Source organism: Neofelis nebulosa, chromosome 8 (assembly GCF_028018385.1).
Source record: "Neofelis nebulosa isolate mNeoNeb1 chromosome 8, mNeoNeb1.pri, whole genome shotgun sequence".
In the NCBI taxonomy this organism is placed as follows: domain Eukaryota; kingdom Metazoa; phylum Chordata; class Mammalia; order Carnivora; family Felidae; genus Neofelis; species Neofelis nebulosa.
In genome coordinates this window covers 99,472,588-99,491,086 of record NC_080789.1, presented here as the reverse complement: position 1 = coordinate 99,491,086, position 18,499 = coordinate 99,472,588, and the positions used below count along the sequence as shown (strand labels likewise).

Here is an 18,499-nt window from a genome sequence, read left to right as displayed (position 1 = left end):
ACCAACTAATATTTGTTTCTCCAAACAAATATATATATATATATATATATATATATATATAGTGTGTGTGTGTGTGTGTGTGTGTGTGCGTGTGTGTGTGTGTGCACAGAATAATTGTTTATGTTTCTTTTCATTTGAAATTATAGGGTTGCACATTGGAGATTTTTCTTCAGTTAGTTACACTTTGTGTTGTTTAAGTTTTATTGGAAAATGTGTCTTTCCCTAAATATCTATGCTCAGCCCATCACTTTCCTAATTTAGTCTTGCTTCTTTTCTTTCTCATTTTCTTGCAAGCATCCTGAATCTCTGCATCCAAAACATACATGCAGATGCCTACAGTAGCCTGATTCCTCGAGTCCACTTGGTCCCAGAGGCCTCTTTCCTCACTATTTGTCACCAGGAAATACTACTCGCTGTCTTACCTCCGAATACGCGGGAAACTGTGCGAGGCTGAGACACAGTTATCAGTGGTGGCAGTGACATGAAATAGGGAGAAAGAAGTCAGAAGCAAATGTTTAAAGATTAAACAGTTAGCTAATGAGCCTGAAGAGTCCTCTACCTACCCCTCTCTCACCAACTGATTTAAGATCCCGGAGGCTCTAGAAGAAGGAGATTTAAATTGCTCTCCGCTACGCTGAGGAAGAAGGGCACGTTTCCTCAAGATACAATAAGGGTTTTAAGCCCTCTTTGGTCGTGTGATAAGACTTCATCTCAAAGCTGGACAAACTCTCCCTTCGTAACACTGTCTAGTTACAGTTAATCTGAAAGCTAGGCATTTTATGTAACCTGCCCCAGGCCTGCTCACATTCCGACCCAAGTTTTGTAAATCTTTTCTTTGTGAAAGACTACTTTCAGTTTTCCCGGAAATTTTACTGCAGTAAATATGATGAAAGTATTATATTTTGTGTATTCAGTCATTTATTTATTCAACATTGTATGTATTGTGCAACAGACTGACGATAATGGCCGCCAATAAGGTACTCACCTTTCACTGTGGAAAATGTTTCACTATGCTCACACTAGTTTTCTGTGTTTCACTAGAATCTCTGACAATTGCTGAGGGGGCTATGGCAGTCGTAAACAACTTTGGGATCAACCTGGTTGAGGCCGTGGGCCCTAAAAGCATACCACTTGCGCTAAAGAGTGCGAGATACATTGATGATTGAATATCCGTATGTGTACAAAGTTCTCCGTGCTTCTGAGGTTTCAGTGTTTTTCTGTTAAGCTTAGCTTTGTTTTGGGGGGGTGCAGGATCAGATTCTAGAGCTTAGAAGCCCATTTGTTCTCCACTTCAACAAAAACTTAAAACTCAATGTTGTTTATACTTTTGGGAAGGTGAATTACCTCAAAAACACTGTAAACGTCATCCTCTTTTATGGCCCACTTTGGTGTGTAAACAATTCCATTGTGAACTATGTCTTCTGCATTGATACATTTTTCACCATATGCATTCAGGGGACCTCCGTGTGTAAGGCTAGGGACCCTCTTTGGTGGCAGCAAATCATAGACCTGCAAAGTTGAGAGAACAAAGGGAACATTCTTATTTTGTCTTGCCTTTTAAGTTCATTTTTAGTGTGATAGATAATGTTCAATCTGGGATTTAAAAGATTGTGGTGTTTATTGAATACTCCCATGCCAATGATACAAAGAACCACAGACAAATCATGGGGAGATAATAAATGTTAGGGATCCTAATCCTGTTGTTGTACAAAAGACATTAATACATAGAGAAATGAAATTAATTGATCAGTCTCAGAGCCCATTTTGGTTGAGTAAGAATAAAACTCATCTCCTGTCTCCTAGACCAAATGCTTATCTTTTTAAGTTTATTGATTTATTTTGAGAGAGAGAGACAGACAGACAGGCAGAGAGAGAGAGAGAGAGAGAGAGAATCCCAAGTAGGCTCCATGCTTAGTGTGGAGCCCAACATGGGGCTCGATCTCACAACCATGAGCTCACAGCCTGAGCCGATATCAAGAGTTGGATGCTTAACCAACTGAGCCACCCACGTGCCCCCCCAATGCCTGCTTTTAAAAGGAAGCCAAAAATGTGGACAGCATAGCGAAGCGTGACAGGAGCACAAAAGCCACTCATAATCCCAACAGTCAGAAATAATTTCCGTACATTCCCAATTCATTCCTTTTCCCATTTTCTGTGATTAAGTTCTTTTTAACTCTTACTGAGTTTTTTGTTTTTGTTTGTTTTAGTCTACTATTTTAGTTCCAACTCTAGCTTGACCAAAAACTAGGTGCCCAGGCAACCTAGAAATAAATCAATTGCGGTTCAGTTTTTGCCCAGAGCCTGGTGTCAGGCCACCTGCTCAGTCACATAGTACCCAGGCCATTAAATAAACACAGGCCTCCACGCAGACCTTCTAATGTGGCTGCATTCACCTCTTGCCTATGCTACTACAATAACCTACTAGTTGTTCCCATTCTTTCATTCTTGCTCTCATTCGCTCAGCAGCAAACAGCATCTCCTTAACAGACAAATCGGAATTGGCACTCTTCTGTTTACAACTCTTCAGATTTACCATAGCATTTGCCGTCACCTCCAAACTCCACTCCAGGCTAACAGAGCTCGTCACAATCTTCCTTACTTTCCATTTAACCTACAGTCTCTAGCATCCTCGTCTCTCCCCATTACTTACTAGGTTATTACCTTTTCCTTTTAGAACACTCCAGTCTGGTTCTGACCTCAAGCCCTTTGGGCGCGCTGCCCTCATTCTTCGTAATACTTGTCCTTTTTCCTTCATTCTCTGACCATGAGAAGACACTCTCAATCACCACTTGAAACGATGTCCAACTCTTTTTTTCTGTATATCAGCATCTTTTTTATTTCTTTCACTATCCTCACCCAAATTGGGAACTATTATATGTTTATGTTTTTGTTGCTTACTTGTTTATGTTAATGCCTCATAAGACCGTTAGTCTAAGATGGTCAAAACCGACATCTGAAAGTTTACCATTAGAACGCCTGTTCCCAGAGCAGGATCCAGCCTCTAGGGAAGAGGCAGTGAAGATTTGTTACATAAATAAACAGACAGAGAGAGTAAACTATAAGGCCTTTTTGAAAGTGCTCTATTACAAGAGACATCTGTAAAAGACAAGTTTGAATGGAAACTCTCTTTTGTCCATACTTCAAACCGGTGAGCAAGCACCTAGATTTTAGGGGAAGCTGAAAAATCAGGCATTTCACATACGATCTTGATGTGGTGCATTAAAGGTGGCATGGAATGAGATTTGATTCAAACTCCACCCTTAAAATATATTTTATATATATTATATGTTTTACATATAATATATATTATATATTTTATATAATATATTATACATAAATAAATATTATATTTACATATTTATGTATACATAAATAAATATATATTATATTATATAAATATAATATAAAATATATTTTATATAATTATAATTATTATATATTATAAACAACATATATTATATTATTATTGTAATTATTATAATTATATTATATATATAATATAATTTACATATAATCTATATTAAATATAAATATAGTATATTATATAAATATAATATAAATATAAATATATATTATATATAATTATAATTATTATCTACTATAAACAACATATTATATTATTATTGTAATTATTATAATTATATTATATATAATATAACTTATATATAATCTATATTAAATATAAATATAGTATATTATATAAATATAATATAAATATAAATATCTATTATATAAATTATATTATATATTATATAGTATATATTTCTATATAATATATACTATATAATATTTTTGTGTAATACATATATTTTATGTGATATATATTATATTTTATATTTAAATATAATATATATGTTATATATAATATATCATATATAACATATATATTATATTTAAATATATATCATATAATATATACTATATATATTATATATTATATATAGTATATATTATATATGTTATATATAATATATATTATATTTTAAAATATTCTATAGTGGCTTTATCTGTCATAGCTGTGTTTTCTTCATTCATAAAATTAAAGTAATAATGACCACCTTAAGGAATTATTACACATGTGTTGATTCTCTAACAATGTGTTGAGCACCTTTTATTCATAAAGTACTGTGCTAGGCGGTGAATGCAGTGGGGAACCATATTGCTCCCTCACTGAGAATATATCAGGAGAGAGAATGAAGTGAGAGCAGATTATGTTAAGCACCTGGCACAATGTCTTTTGTGGAACTGAATTCAAGTCCAATTCATACATAACTTACCAGAGTATGCCTGACACTCTGAAGGATACGTCCTCTCAGTTATAACTGGTCTTAGCATATGTGCATTTTCTGACATCCAAGGCTGAAAGGGGACTCACCAAACGAGGCGAGAGCTCAGCTTCAGGCTTCATGAGCAGGACGCTCTGGTCAACTGCACGGAGGGCACAGAGAGAATGGGGAGTGGCTGTGACCTCCAGGTTGATGTTTGAGGCCGGTGGGCTCTGGGCTGAGGAGAAGCTCAAATTGACCTGTAAAAAGGATATGATTATGACAGCAAATGTTCTAAGTATTACAGCCTCAACACCTCTACCCCAGACGAGGACTAATTCTTTCTACGCTTGGTTTCCCTTCATCCTTTTTGGAGCAGGCTTAAGAGGTGCGAACCGGTAGGGACTACCAGTGAATGATCTCTGGGATAAATTGGAAATGTAGCTCCAGTTCACTGAGGTTTCCTGGTCCTCGTGTAGCTGGTGAAATGTACATTGGTTTTGATCACATTGAGACAGAATCCCCTACGGGAAAAAGAGCACACACTGCTAACAAAGATACATACTCTGCTGCAGTTGACCTATCTCCGTGCGGTGTTTTCGTGGTGAATGCGCACAGTTTGCACGGTGCCATGAAAAGTCACGCTCCACCTCTGAGACCAGCCACCTGAAGCCTCCTCCAGGTCGCAGTCTTAGTCGTCTGACCTTCTAAGGGGGTGCAGGGCCGCTTCGGCCAGGAGAAACTCACTGATAAGTGAACCTATCCGTTCTTCATGTTTCTGTAAATATTTCTGGAGCAGAGTCTGAGTTTTATTTTATATTCAATACAGAAAAGAAAATAATTTAGAATCTAGAGTCTGTAGTAGCACCAGGAAACTTTCCAGGTTCTTGAACGGCAAGGTGATTTGGATTGGAATGAAATGTCAGTATGCTTAGTTAAAATAATATCTCACTTGCGTTGCTGAATTGAACCGTGATCATCCCGCTATGTGGTCTGTGAATTAATGTAACAATTGGATTCGTGTATCATGAGAGCTACACGAAAAACAATTAATAGATTTATTCTCAAAATGAGGAAGTATTCATCCCTGTAGTTCACTATATTATGAAAACATGGCGTATGGAGAATTTTGTTTTAAACGTGTTTGTTTTTGTTTTCAGAAAATTTAAGCGTATGAAAACATGTTTGTGAGTGCCTATTTCAAACGAACACATGAATTATTTGCATTATAATCCACCGAAACGACTATTAATCAAGAAGTGACTACATTAGAAAATGTAAAATGTTGGGGCGCCTGGGTGGCTCGGTCGGTTGAGTGTCCGACTTCGGCTCAGGTCATGATCTCACAGTCTGTGAGTTCGAGCCCCGCGTCGGGCTCTGTGCTGACAGCTCAGAGCCTGGAGCCTGTTTCAGATTCTGTGTCTCCCTCTCTCTGTGACCCTCCCCCATTCATGCTCTGTCTCTCTCTGTCTCAAAAATAAATAAAAACGTTTAAAAAAAAATTAAAAAAAAAAAAAAAAGAAAATGTAAAATGCTTTACTGATATGCGAACAAACAAAGGATTTTAAGGCATAGTTGGAGAGTCTGCACTTATCCATATTAATCAGTGTTATGCTTTAAAAATGTTTGTGATGTTTATTTTTTAAATTAAGAAAATTTTTTTAAATTTATTTTTTGAGACAGAGAGACAGAGCATGAGCAGGGGAGGGGCAGAGAGAGAGGGAGACACAGAATCCGAAGAGGGCTCCAGGCTCCAAGCTGTCAGCACAGGGCCTGACACCAGGCTCGAACTCACGAACCATGAGATTGTGACCTGAGCTAAAGTCAGATGCTTAACCGACTGAATCACTAACGTGCCCCTTAAAAAAATTTGTTTTGATGTTTATTTATTTGTGAAAGAGAGAGAGTTAATCAATGTTATCCTTTGTAAATAATTCAATCCAGTTAAGAATGACAGGCAAAGTGTTATGTGGTATTTAACCTATATACTAGATCTGTTACTGTTAGAGTAAGAAAGAGAGATACAAATTTTGGATAGAAAACAGTTTTTCTCTATCCTAATGAAGACTGAAGAGAATACTTGAAGTATATTATTGGTTTGAGGGAACACACGTCTCAGACTGACTTGGTTCTTCCCTTCCATTCTCAGCCTGTTCTTGCCTCTGTTCATCAGCCTGCCAGGCTATCTACCTTCTAAGGTCCTCAGTTTTTAACTTTTTAATACCTCTTTTTTTCTAACTGCTGGTGGTAAATGAAAATAGTCACCTTTCTTCTAAATACTTTTCTGGTTTTCACAGCATCTCTCTACTCGTGATGAATAAGTTATGAGATATTTGATATGAAGAGACTGAGAATGATATCCAGGGGCTTGCACTCCTCTGTGGAAATTTTCTGGTGTTACTCAGGAATGGTCACCTGTTTTCTACCAGCAAGAAACCCTGCTGGAATAAGCAAAGTGTGCCGAAAGCTATAGCATAACATGGTCATTCCAAGGTATAACCAACAACTAACTACCCACGATTAGCAGTAAGGGCATTGAAGTTTGAGACAGGAATCTCTTCTAGGTTCACATGGAACACAAAGAACATCCAAATAGAGCAGAAGAAACTATGCCCTTGGACACCTGTCCTGTTCACTAGCATTCTTTAGTACGATAGAATTAAAATTTTATATCAGAATCCATTGTGTATTTTTCTTTTTTTTTTTTTTTAAATTTTTTTTTCAACGTTTTTTATTTATTTTTGGGACAGAGAGAGACAGAGCATGAACGGGGGAGGGGCAGAGAGAGAGGGAGACACAGAATCGGAAGCAGGCTCCAGGCTCCGAGCCATCGGCCCAGAGCCTGACGCGGGGCTCGAACTCACGGACCGCGAGATCGTGACCTGGCTGAAGTCGGACGCTTAACCGACTGCGCCACCCAGGCGCCCCTGTGTATTTTTCTTAGATCATTATATGTTTTTTAAAAAAGATAATCTAATGTAGTTCGCATTGCAGAAACGTTCACTTGCCATCAGAGCATAGTTTTTCTTTTTTTTTAAGTTTCCTTATTTATTTTGAGAGACAGAGCACGGGCGCGTGCAGGAGGGGTGGAAAGAGAAGGAGAGAGAGAGAATTCCAAGCAGTCTCTGCGCTCTCATTGCAGAGCCCAATGTGGGGCTTGAACTCATGAACCGTGTGATCATGACCTGAGCCAAAATCAAGAGTCAGGCAGTTAAATGACTGAGCCACCCAGGCGCCCCTAAATGTGTAGTTTTTTGTTTGTTCTTAAAAACATTTTTTTAAATGTTTATTTATTTTTGAGAGAGAGAGACAGAGCATGAGCAGAGAGGGGCAGAGAGAGAGGGAGACACAGATTCTGAAGCAGGCTCCAGGTTCTGAGCTGTCAGCACAGAGCCGGACTCACGGCTTGAACCCACCGGACTGCAAGTTCATGACCTGAGCCAAAGTCGGATGCTTAACCAACTGAGCCACCCAGGTACCTTGCATAGTTTGAATCTTCATAAAATTCATGTTAAAGAGTCCTAGGTATATTTTTAAAAAGATAAGTGAAGTTGGTGGATGCTCTCTGATTGTTCATGTTAAGCACCAAATTCTGTTGGGATAAAGGCTTCTTGTTACAACTATATATTCTTTGGAAACATGAGAAGACTCCATTTGCAAGTATGTTATATTTTTATGCTATAGTCATTATTAGAGTGCCCAGGCTGTGTTTCTCAACATGGGGCACATACATATACCCCTGTTCTGTATTATCAAACTGAATTTAAACTCACAATGAGTTACTGGTTTCTGCAATAGCACACTGAGGTGCGTCGGGGGTATGATGGGATAAAATGGACACATCCTCGGGAGACATCATTTTTAACTGAAAATTTAGGGAACGAAACGTCAAGATTAAAACTATTCAGGTTGTATAACAGAATAGATTTTGAATTGCACATGAATTTTAAGATAAAACAAGAAACTTGTCAAACATTGTATGTCTAGGGCCACCTGCTTTGAACTTCTTCACCAGCCCTCTCAGGGTATGGCATCACTCTCGGCCTCTGGATGTCCTTTGGAGGAAAGTTCCAGGAACACTATATGGCAGTTTTAGAAACGGCCACGACATCTGTCTTTTCCGCCCTTCAAAAGGGGAGATGAATAAAAGGACTGCTGATACAAGTGACTCACCTTATTGGCAAAACAGTTTTCGATGTTGATTTTCTCCGTGTCGGCAATAATTTCTCCATCAGGCAAAAAAGCATACAGCAGCAACTGGGCATCAGAAGCGATGTCCGACTCCACTCGAAAGGAGAAGGAAAATACTCCTTTCACTGGAGAGTAAGAAAACGTTCAAGATACTTGATTAGGAAGAGGGAGGAGTTCTCATCTTTATACAGAAGAGACCCTCTAATGACTTAACTCCTTCTAACATTTGGAGCACACTAAAGGAAGAGAAGACTTGCATTTACACCATCGTGTATGCAGTTGTGTTGAGTGCGGACATGCTGAGCCAATGACGTTTTTCCGGAAAAGTGTAGGATACATTGTGCATTTCCTCTGCCCAAGTCGAAAAACGCATTTAATGCGCCTTTCTGTTTTTCAATTGAAAAAAAGATTTAAGACTCTACTGTAGAGAGCGAACTGAGGGTTGTAGGAGGGGAGTGGGTGGGGGATGGGCTAGATGGGGGATGGGCATCGAGGAGGGCACTCGTTGGGATGAGCACTGGGTGTTATATGGAAGTAAGGAATCACTTAAATTCTACTGAAGCCAGTGGCTCTGCTATATGTTAACTAACTTGAATTTGAATAACATCTTGGAAGGAAAAAAAAAAAAAGATTTCTTAAGAAAGAAATCAAGAGGGAAGAACTTCTAGATATCGTTAATTACCTCTACCTCTGATCCACATCAACACAATTCCTGTCATATGCACGAGGAAAAGGCAAAGAAGCAACCTCGTCTGACCTTCAGGCCATTTTCAATACCGCAGAGATACGGGTACGAATAATTACCGACAAAACCAGGTGTGAATCTGAGTTTTACCAGGGAATTGCCTATATTTATCTTAGTTGCTTCTTTCTGCGTGCATTGCATAGTGCTTATGTGATGTCCACACTTAATTTTCTCGTAAACGATCTAAGTTCTGGGTAGCAGGAAATTCTTTCAAAAGTATAGCTTTCCTGTGTCTTTAGAAAGTTGGAGGGCAGCTTGGGGTGAAGAAGCACAGAAACAGCAGGGTCAAAATAAATTCGAAACTTCTGGCTTCTGTCATCTAGCATAACATGCTCTATGTCCATCCATGTTGTCGCTAATGGCCAGATCTCCTAGGGAATATAGTCAATGATATTGTAGTAACATTGTATGATGACACATGGTGACTCTACTTATCGTGGTGAGCGCCGAATAATGTAAAGAATTGTCAAGCCAGTATATTGGACACCTGAAGCTACTATGACACTGTGTGTTAATTATACTTCAATAAAGTAATTTGAAACCATAATACTAAAACCATATAAAGAGCACATAAAAAGTGTCACAATAGGGACGCCTGGGTGGCTCATGTGGTTAAGCATCCAACTTTGGCTCAGGTCATGATCTCGCAGTTCGTGGGTTCGAGCCCCGCGTCGGGCTCTGTGCTGACAGCTCGGAACCTGGAGCCTCCTTAAGATTCTGTGTCTCCCTCTCTCTGTGCCCCTCCCCTGCTCGCATTCTCTTTCTCTCTCTCAAAAATAAATAAACATAAAAAATAGCATAATAACATCTTGAGGGCATGGATTTTTTATCCAAAACTCTTATTATAGAGATATATCAGGACAGGAAGCTATATTATTTTCAAAGTTAGTTCTCTTCAAATATAGTTCAAATATATAAACTTCAAATAAAGTTTAGCTACCATAGGTTGTAGACAAAGAGATATCTTATCCTTTATTTATGAATTACTTTAAAAATATTTCTTGTGTGCCCACTCCGTGCCAAGGACACGGAAATGGGGTTTCAAAGGTAAAAGACAAACATATTTTAATTTTTGTAATGGGTACTCTTCATTTTTTTCCTGCATATACTGATTCACCTTGGGTGAATGAGCTTTTTGATTCCTAAATATGCTGCTAATAAAAGTTTTTATTTTATTTTTATTTTTTTTTTGTAAAATGATAGCTTATAATTATCAAATGAACAGAAAAAAAGGAAGCTATTTATGAGATTTAGCCTAGGCACATGTAACAAATAAACAGACCAAATGTATTTACCTTTTGGAACAGACCCCCCCCCCCTTTTTTTTAAGGTTAATTATCCTTCCTGGGATAACAGAAATCGAGAGATGTTGGTGATTCAAGAAAATTCAGAAGGAAAGTGCCGTATAAGATATAGAAATGTTGTGAACCAACTTGACTTAAATGACATTTAGAAAACGCTGAAGAGCAGAAGAATAGAAATACTAACATTTATCAAGATAGACCATATGTGGGGCCATAAAACATGTCTCAGTAAATTTAAAAGAAATGACCACAATGGCATGAAGGTAGAAATCACTAAGAAAAGTTTCTGAAAAATACCTCAATATTTAGACACTAAAAAACATACTTATTTTATGACTCACCCAGAGTCCAAAGAAGAAATTAAAAGGGAAATCTGACAATGTTTCGAACTGAGCACAAATGAAAATATCACATGCAAATACTTGTATGATGCAGCTTAAGCAGTATTCTGAAGCCTAACGTTGTTTGTCCAACCGGCTTTCAAAATTTCTTGGGACTGATAACTCTTTTTGTCCTAGAAAGGGTTACACTTAAGGCCTCACCAATATCTAACTTAGACAATAAGATGATATTTGGGACTTTTGAGATGATGAGACTTACATGAGATTTTGGACTTGAGTTAATGCTGTAAAGGATGGAGTCTTTTAAGGCTGTTGGGATAGGGTGAGTGCATTTTGCACATGGGACGGATGTGAATCTTTGGGGCCAGAGGGCAGTTTGTGGTAGGCAGATTAACATCCTCCCCAAAGATATCATAATCTGAAAAAGTTGTGTACATGTTATGTTACACAGCAAAAGGGACTTTGCAAATGTGATTACGTCAAGGACTTTGAGAGGGGGAGATCATTCTAGGTTATCCAAGTGAGCCCGATGGAATCATAGTGATCTTTACTTAAAAAAAATTTTTTTTTTAATGTTTATTTATTTCTGAGACAGAGAGAGACAGAACATGAGTCGGGGAGGGGCAGAGAGAGAAGGAGAGAGACAATTGTGAGATCGTGACCTGAGCCGAAGTCGGACGCTCAATCGACTGAGCCACCCAGGCACCCCTGAATCATAGTGATCTTTAAGAAGGGGGCAGAAATGTAAGAGAGAGATTTGAAGATGAAGTGCTCCCGGGGTTGAAGACAGAGGGGCCACAAACTGAGGAATGCAGGAGGTTCTAAGGCAAGGAAACGGGTAACTCCTTAGAGCACTAGAAGGCAGCCAGTCCTGTTGTCACCCTGATATTAACCCAGTGAGACTTCTGACCTACAGAAGTGTAAAATGATAAATTTGCAGTTATAAGCCAGAAAGTGGGTGGTAATGTATTACGGCAGCAATAGGAAATGAATTCAAAGACGTACACAGTAAAATTTTTCCTTGGTGATTTTCTGCACTTTCAAATAAATAAGTTAATAAAATTAACATTTTAATAAAAATATATGCATTTTAAAACATTTAATTATAAAATGAATATATTTTACTTTAGGAATAAAATTTAAAATATAAAAATGTTACAAAAATAAGAGAAATTACTAAATGGACTAAAATGAACCTAGTATGCTATCGTTTTGCATGTTTATTTATTTGAGAGAGAGAGAGAGAGAGAGAGGGCTAGTGGGGGAGAGGAGGAGAGAGAGAGCGAGAGAGGGAGAGAGACAATTACAAGCAGGCTCCGTCTCACAGGGCTAGATCTCACAACTGTGAGATCACAACCTGAGCTGAAATAAAAAATCGGACACCTCACCAACTGAGCCACCCAGGTGCCCCCCCCCCCGCAACCTTTAAAGTGTTTATTTGTTTTGTATTAGCTTATCCTCGTCTTTGGTTGATGGAAGAAGGTTGGTGACCATGACCTCTGTAGAATGTAAATGTAAAATGTAAAAGTAGCTCCGTCTTGCTAAAATGTACAGAATTTGAGTATATGAGAGAAAAAAAAAGGGGGGGGGGAAATCCTGGAAGTACTTACTTTCTCCGTGCTCAATGGACAACACGTGGATTCCTGATCGGGAGATGATTCCTCTTGCTTTGATCTGAAGACGGAAAGATATCCATTATCGCTTTAAAAGGCACATATTAAACCTACAAGAACCTATTCAAAATATATAAATAAATTATCTCACTACTGCAACCCATAAGTTTTGAACACTAAAGTTCTCTTTCAGTATTTTCCTATATGTAGAGTTACATACTTTAAATAACAAATGCATGTTTTGCAATGTTTTAGTATTTTATTTAGTATTTGCTATTTTTCTTGAATATTGATATTTCAAATTTGTATATTCTTTCAACAAATATTTTAAACATACACAAGGCAATATGTACTAAAAGCAGATAGATATAAAATATATGTAAGTATTCTTTATTGTTAAAAAGCCAAAGGTATTGACACTCTCTTTGTGCCAGGCATTGAGCTAAATTATTTAGTTATAGGATTTTATTTAATGTGTACAGTATTCCCATGAAGTGGGTATAAATCTCATCCTTAGTATTCAGGTAAGATGATTGACGTTTGTCTTTACAAACGAGATCAGGTAAATTGCCCAACTACAGGTAATTTACGCAGGTAAATTGCGTAACTAACAAGCAATAAAACTTAGATTCTGACTTACTGTCAACTTTTTAAAAAACTTTTCAATAGAATTTTAAAAAATATTGTCTACGGGGTCCCTGGGTGGCTCAGTCAGTTGAGGATCTGACTTTGGCTCAGGTCATGATCTCACAGCTTGTGAGTTCGAGCCCCGCGTCGGGCTCTTTGCTGACAGCTCAGAGCCTGGAGCCTGCTTCAGATTCTGTGTCTCCCTCTCTCTCTGCCCCTAACCCGCTCACATTCTGTCTCTGTCTCTCTCAAAAATAAATAAAAGCATTAAAAAAAATAAAAACAAATATTGTCTACAGTTAATCTTCCTATACAGAGTCTCTTACATGTAATTTTTTTTTTTTTTTCTTAAAATGACTTATCTGAGTAACTGCCAGTTTGGGATTATATTTTTAATCTCAGGGCACAAATAGGTTTATTGGCCTCAAAAGTATCATATCAATTTATGATATGCCTGTCAATGCCCTTTTTCCCTTCATTTAACACTGGTCATGAGGTTTGTAACTATTTAGAAGCTTTACAGGTGTATTGCTACTGCTTTATTGTTTTATTTTTCGCTTCTTCAATTAATGTCAAAGCTGAATATTTTCCAGAAGCTTGTTTATAATTTTATTTCCTGTTGAATAAGTTCTTGATTTCTTGCCCTTTGCTTATTTATCTATTGAGTTCTAAGAAAAACATTATTTTTGTCTAACAAGGCATTCTCCCTGGCTTTTTCCTCTCTCCTTCAATAATTTTCCATTGGAACTCAGAAAAAAGCTTAGAAATTCCAGTGGAGACCAGAGCATAAATGAGAAATGAAAGCATTGATAATGTATTAGGAAGCTACTTCTCTTCAAGCATAAAAACAAGGACAAGAAAAGGTTTTCACTGATGTCTTACAAAGCGTATCACTTCGATAAGAACTCAATCTTTTTGAGGTCTTGTAATAAGGAAGAGGTACTTCTATTCTTACCAAATAATAGAAGGTCAAATCTTTTTCATCCTTTAGAATCTGTTCATTCAGGATGTAGTGTGCCCGGATCTCCTGGATTTGTCCACAGGCCACGGTACCAGTAACAGGTTCAAGGTGTAGGTAACTCTTGCTCGGGGAGGAAATACGCTTTACAGTGTGCTGTGCTGGCATATGATATTCTTCAAGCCACCAGTTATCAAAACAGCGGGTGTTCTTTTTGTAAGTGACCTAGTGGAAAGAATAAAGGTCTTGAAAATACATTATGTACGTGTTGGTCACTCTGTCATTTACTAAAGATTCTTTTTTTTAATGTTTATTTATTTTTGAGACAGAGACAGAGCATGAACGGGGGAGGGTCAGAGAGAGAGGGAGACACAGAAGCAGAAGCAGGCTCTGGGCTCTGAGCCATCAGCACAGAGCCCGACGTGGGCTCTCCAACTCACGGACTGTGAGATCATGACCTGAGCTGAAGTCGGACGCTTAACCGACTGAGCCACCCAGGGTTTCCCTCATTTACTAAAGATTTTATGTGAACCATGTTTATTTGGCTCCATTATAGTTTGTTTTCCCAGATAAAGCATAATCTGTGAGTGACTTTTCCTTAACTTTATTCATGCTTGTGCCATACTGATTTAGTAGATGATATTCACTCACAGTCAAGACCAATTACTTTTTCTTAATACCCTTATGCCTATAAACTGCATAAAGTTATTTGAACCTTCTACAGAAAACAAACAATAGCGGCACATCGAAGAAATCAAGAAAATCTAATCTGTAACAGAATTGTGAAAACATTGAATTTTACGAGGGAAGGTCAAGATGAGCCAATAAATGTCTACGGCAGGTTGTAAATGGAGTCAATCTAAAGTAAAAGGTTTCTGGCAGATCATGTTTTCTTCTGAGTTAGGTCTCCACATTGCTTAATTTCTATTTTCCTCTGTGTTGCCATTTCTTTTTCCGTAGAATTTACATGCTTCCCATATGCCCTTAAATTATGCGGCCTCAGCAATCTTTTTGCAGCCCCAGATGCCCCTTCCCACCTACCGAAACTGTGAATGAAGAAGATGTGAACCTGGTGGTATTAATGGAAATGTCTACCAAACCATGGTCATCCGTGATAAAGTTGGAATGATATGCATTTCCATCCACAGTGACGACTACAGTTTTATTGGGGATTGGCTGATCCTTCTCATTGACTAGAAGAACCTAGAAGTGAGGAAGAGATAGCTGGTGTCAAGGGTTACGTGGCAATGGCATCTTCCGTTCTTTGTTGCATTCACCTCTTGACCTCGTGGCTGCTGTCATTTACCGAAGATCTTAGAATCTGAAAATTAGACTTGTTTTCTGGGCTCTAGACTATTTGGCTTTTCTATATAGATATTCCCTGAGCCTGAAACAACTGCGAATATCCCAGAATGGACTCGTGATATTACCTTTCCCAATTTTCTTCCTCCCCGCTGTTCTCTGTCTCAGTATATGGTGCTTCTATTCATCCCATAGGCTTTTTTTCTTCTCTTTTTAAATCATTTTTCTCTCTTTGACTGACTGTATCTAACCATTGGCCAAATGCTATCTCTTTCCCTGTTGAACGCGTTTTATTCCTATTCATTTCTCTCTAGATTCATTGCTGCCATTCCAGTTAAAACCTGTGAAAGGTGAAATAAAATGAGGTCTCTTATCAAAAGGTTTACAATGGAGCTGGGAGGCCATTAAGGAGATCAGCCTTAGGCACGTCCTCACCAGAAGAACCATGAACTTCGGAACTGGACCAAACTCAGCCCGAACACTTGCCACCTGCTACAGGAGATTTTGCTCGATGATATCCTTAGTAACCGCTTACATTCAGTCAAGATTAGTCTTCTGCCACCAACGCCAATCGAAATTCCTCATAAAAGACATGTACAAGAATTCCCCTTTGTCTTGAAAAACCGTTGATTTTTGTTCTTGAGGGCGAGGGGGCACTATTTGAATTGTTGCCCAAATCCATGTTTCCCAAATTGCAATTCTGAAAAGCTTTGTTTTTATTTTAACTCTACCTCTTTTCTCAGATGACAGGACACAATATTTTTCTCCATCTGGTTTCCAATACCATTTTATTGAATCTTACACAGTTCGCCTTCTTCCTGCTTCCTGCTGGCTTCAAACCATTCTCTATACTGCCTCAGCTAAACTGATCATGCTATTCTCCTTAAAACCTTTAGTAACTCCTCAGTACAAAATTCTGAGCTTATTCTAAAAGGCCCTCAAGGGCTGCTCTGGCTTACCTACAACTATACAGTCCATCCAGTTATATCTTCTATCTCAGCCAGTCACCCTGGCTACCTCTTAGCTCTTCGCTCTTCAGTTAAAATAATTTGCTTAAATTAAATAAAAAAAAATTTTGTTTATTTATTTTGAGACAGAGAACACAAGCAAGAGAGGTGCAGAGAAAGAATTCCAAGCAGGCTCCTCACTGTTAGCTCTGAGCCTGACGCTGACTCGATCTCATGAACTGTGGGATCATGACCTGAGCCGAAATCAAGGGTTGGACGTTCACCTGACTCAGCCACCCAGACGCCTTGGTCTTTAAAAGCTATTTAAAACCTAGAGCCTTGGCCATTCTCCCCTCTTTCTTAAATTTCTGGCCAAGTCATATTCATCTTTTAAGTCCTCAGTTTGTTCATGTCCTCCTCTTGGTTTGAAATGGTCTCACGCAACCATATCTATACATTTATCAATTTTTTGCCAATTTGATGCAAAATACTGCAATAAATGAAGAAAATATACAATTCACAGCATCACTAAAATAAGGAAATTGCCTATCAACTGTCAGGTTAAAGATTAGTTACTAAAGAAGAAAATTTTAAATGTCCAGAAAACTATCTCTTATATGAAAGAAAACTGATAGCTTACTTACTTAGCTGGATATCAGTCTGAAAATTTACCAATATGATTACTGATACTGATCTTTGAAGCTGAAAAAAATGTGTTTAAAACTATCAGTATGAAAAATTCAATCTCAATCATCTAGATGAAAGAGTGTCTTTAAAAAATTATAAAACAAAATCATTGTTTATAAACAGGTAGAGAGAGTATGCAGTCAAACTACACAGGGAAAAATGTATTCTAGAGGTGTGTTAGAAGTTAATAAAAGTGTGCTTTATTTTTCTGCATGTGATAGTGTTTGCCTTTTAAGTTTGTCATTTGCCATAATTTCTTTCCTCACTCAAAATAAATATTTGTTTTTATAACAAATTATACTTTGGGGTACAAAAATTCATTTTCTTAAAGGCCACATCCCCCAAATTATGATTCTATTGAAAAGATATTTTACCTGTCCAAAAAAAGGGAGCCCATGTCTGTAATATGTATCCACTTTTGTAAATTTTAATTTGCTTAAGGTGCTTGTGATTATACATGATGCATGCCCAGTTAATTCCAACTCTGAAAAAGAAATAAGCGAGGTTGAACTGTTCTATATATTCAACTCACCTCCTACCTCCAAGCCAGCTTCACTCCATCATAACAAATTACTATCTCTATTCTATATCTTCTCCTTTCTAGAATTTCTCACACTTAGAAAATATAAGCAACATGACCTTAGCTTCACCTTCGTATAAAAAATTATTTTACCTCATTCCCCAATTCCTCTGGTTTCGCAAGTATCCTACTTGCTCTATGTTCTTAAGCTCCTCACCTCTTCTGTGATCTTGCGCCATTTTTGTTTCCATCTCTCTCAGATCCTTGCCCTCTCCCCATGACTTTCTGCATGCAACATGATTCTTTACATTGGAATCATGTTTAAAATATGCTTATTTTCTATCACAAACCTCTTACCCAGAAAGACCCTTCTTTTCACTTGTATGGCCCTTGCAAGGTATAGCCAACACCTGGTGCCTTTCCATTTATTGAAGTGTGTTTTATCTTCATCATCTAAAGCACTGTTCTATCAAAGTCTAAAAGATCCCTTATTTTCTCCCACTATAGTATTTTCATCTCAGACTTCATCCAAGTGAGTTCTCAGAAATACTTCATACATCAGTACCACTGAAACCCTTCCAGTGTCTTCTAAGAAACTCTATTTTATTATTTCCCCCCATCCCTATGACTTCTAATTTTATTATTCTGACTGATTTGATACTATGTCCTAAATGTAGTTATTTCTGTCCTTGGGCCTCTCCTTGTCTGCCTCTAGCCTCAATTTAGCAAAGCTAAGTGAGTTCTCTTTCAGAACAATTGCATTTACCCTTACAAGGGTATAGATACAATAGGAATTGTTTCAGATATACATTTATGGTTCTGATTTTGCTCTGGTTTTCTTTTAAAATTATTTTTGAGGATGAACGAATCATATTCTACTTTGGTATTCCAGATTATAATTAATTATCTTTGACACATTCTCATTACCATAACTTTTTCACATCTACTCCTTATCTTGGTTAATGGCATTTCCATTTTCCAGGCCCCAGATTTGTAATC

At 37.7% G+C, this 18,499-nt stretch overlaps 1 protein-coding gene across 1 annotated transcript in view; it reads right to left on the bottom strand.

Moving 5' to 3' along the window:
- The window catches only part of LOC131520040 (pregnancy zone protein-like), a 45,450-nt gene that overhangs the window by 15,696 nt on the left and 11,255 nt on the right, over window positions 1–18,499 (bottom strand). Inside the window, exons 10-16 of the mRNA XM_058743749.1 lie at window positions 17,355–17,464; window positions 15,086–15,247; window positions 14,042–14,269; window positions 12,457–12,520; window positions 8,439–8,581; window positions 4,376–4,525; window positions 1,345–1,509 (exon numbers count right to left, since the gene is read on the bottom strand). Of these exons, the coding sequence (XP_058599732.1) occupies window positions 1,345–1,509; window positions 4,376–4,525; window positions 8,439–8,581; window positions 12,457–12,520; window positions 14,042–14,269; window positions 15,086–15,247; window positions 17,355–17,464 (1,022 nt within the window). The remainder of the gene's footprint in view (window positions 1–1,344; window positions 1,510–4,375; window positions 4,526–8,438; window positions 8,582–12,456; window positions 12,521–14,041; window positions 14,270–15,085; window positions 15,248–17,354; window positions 17,465–18,499) is intronic.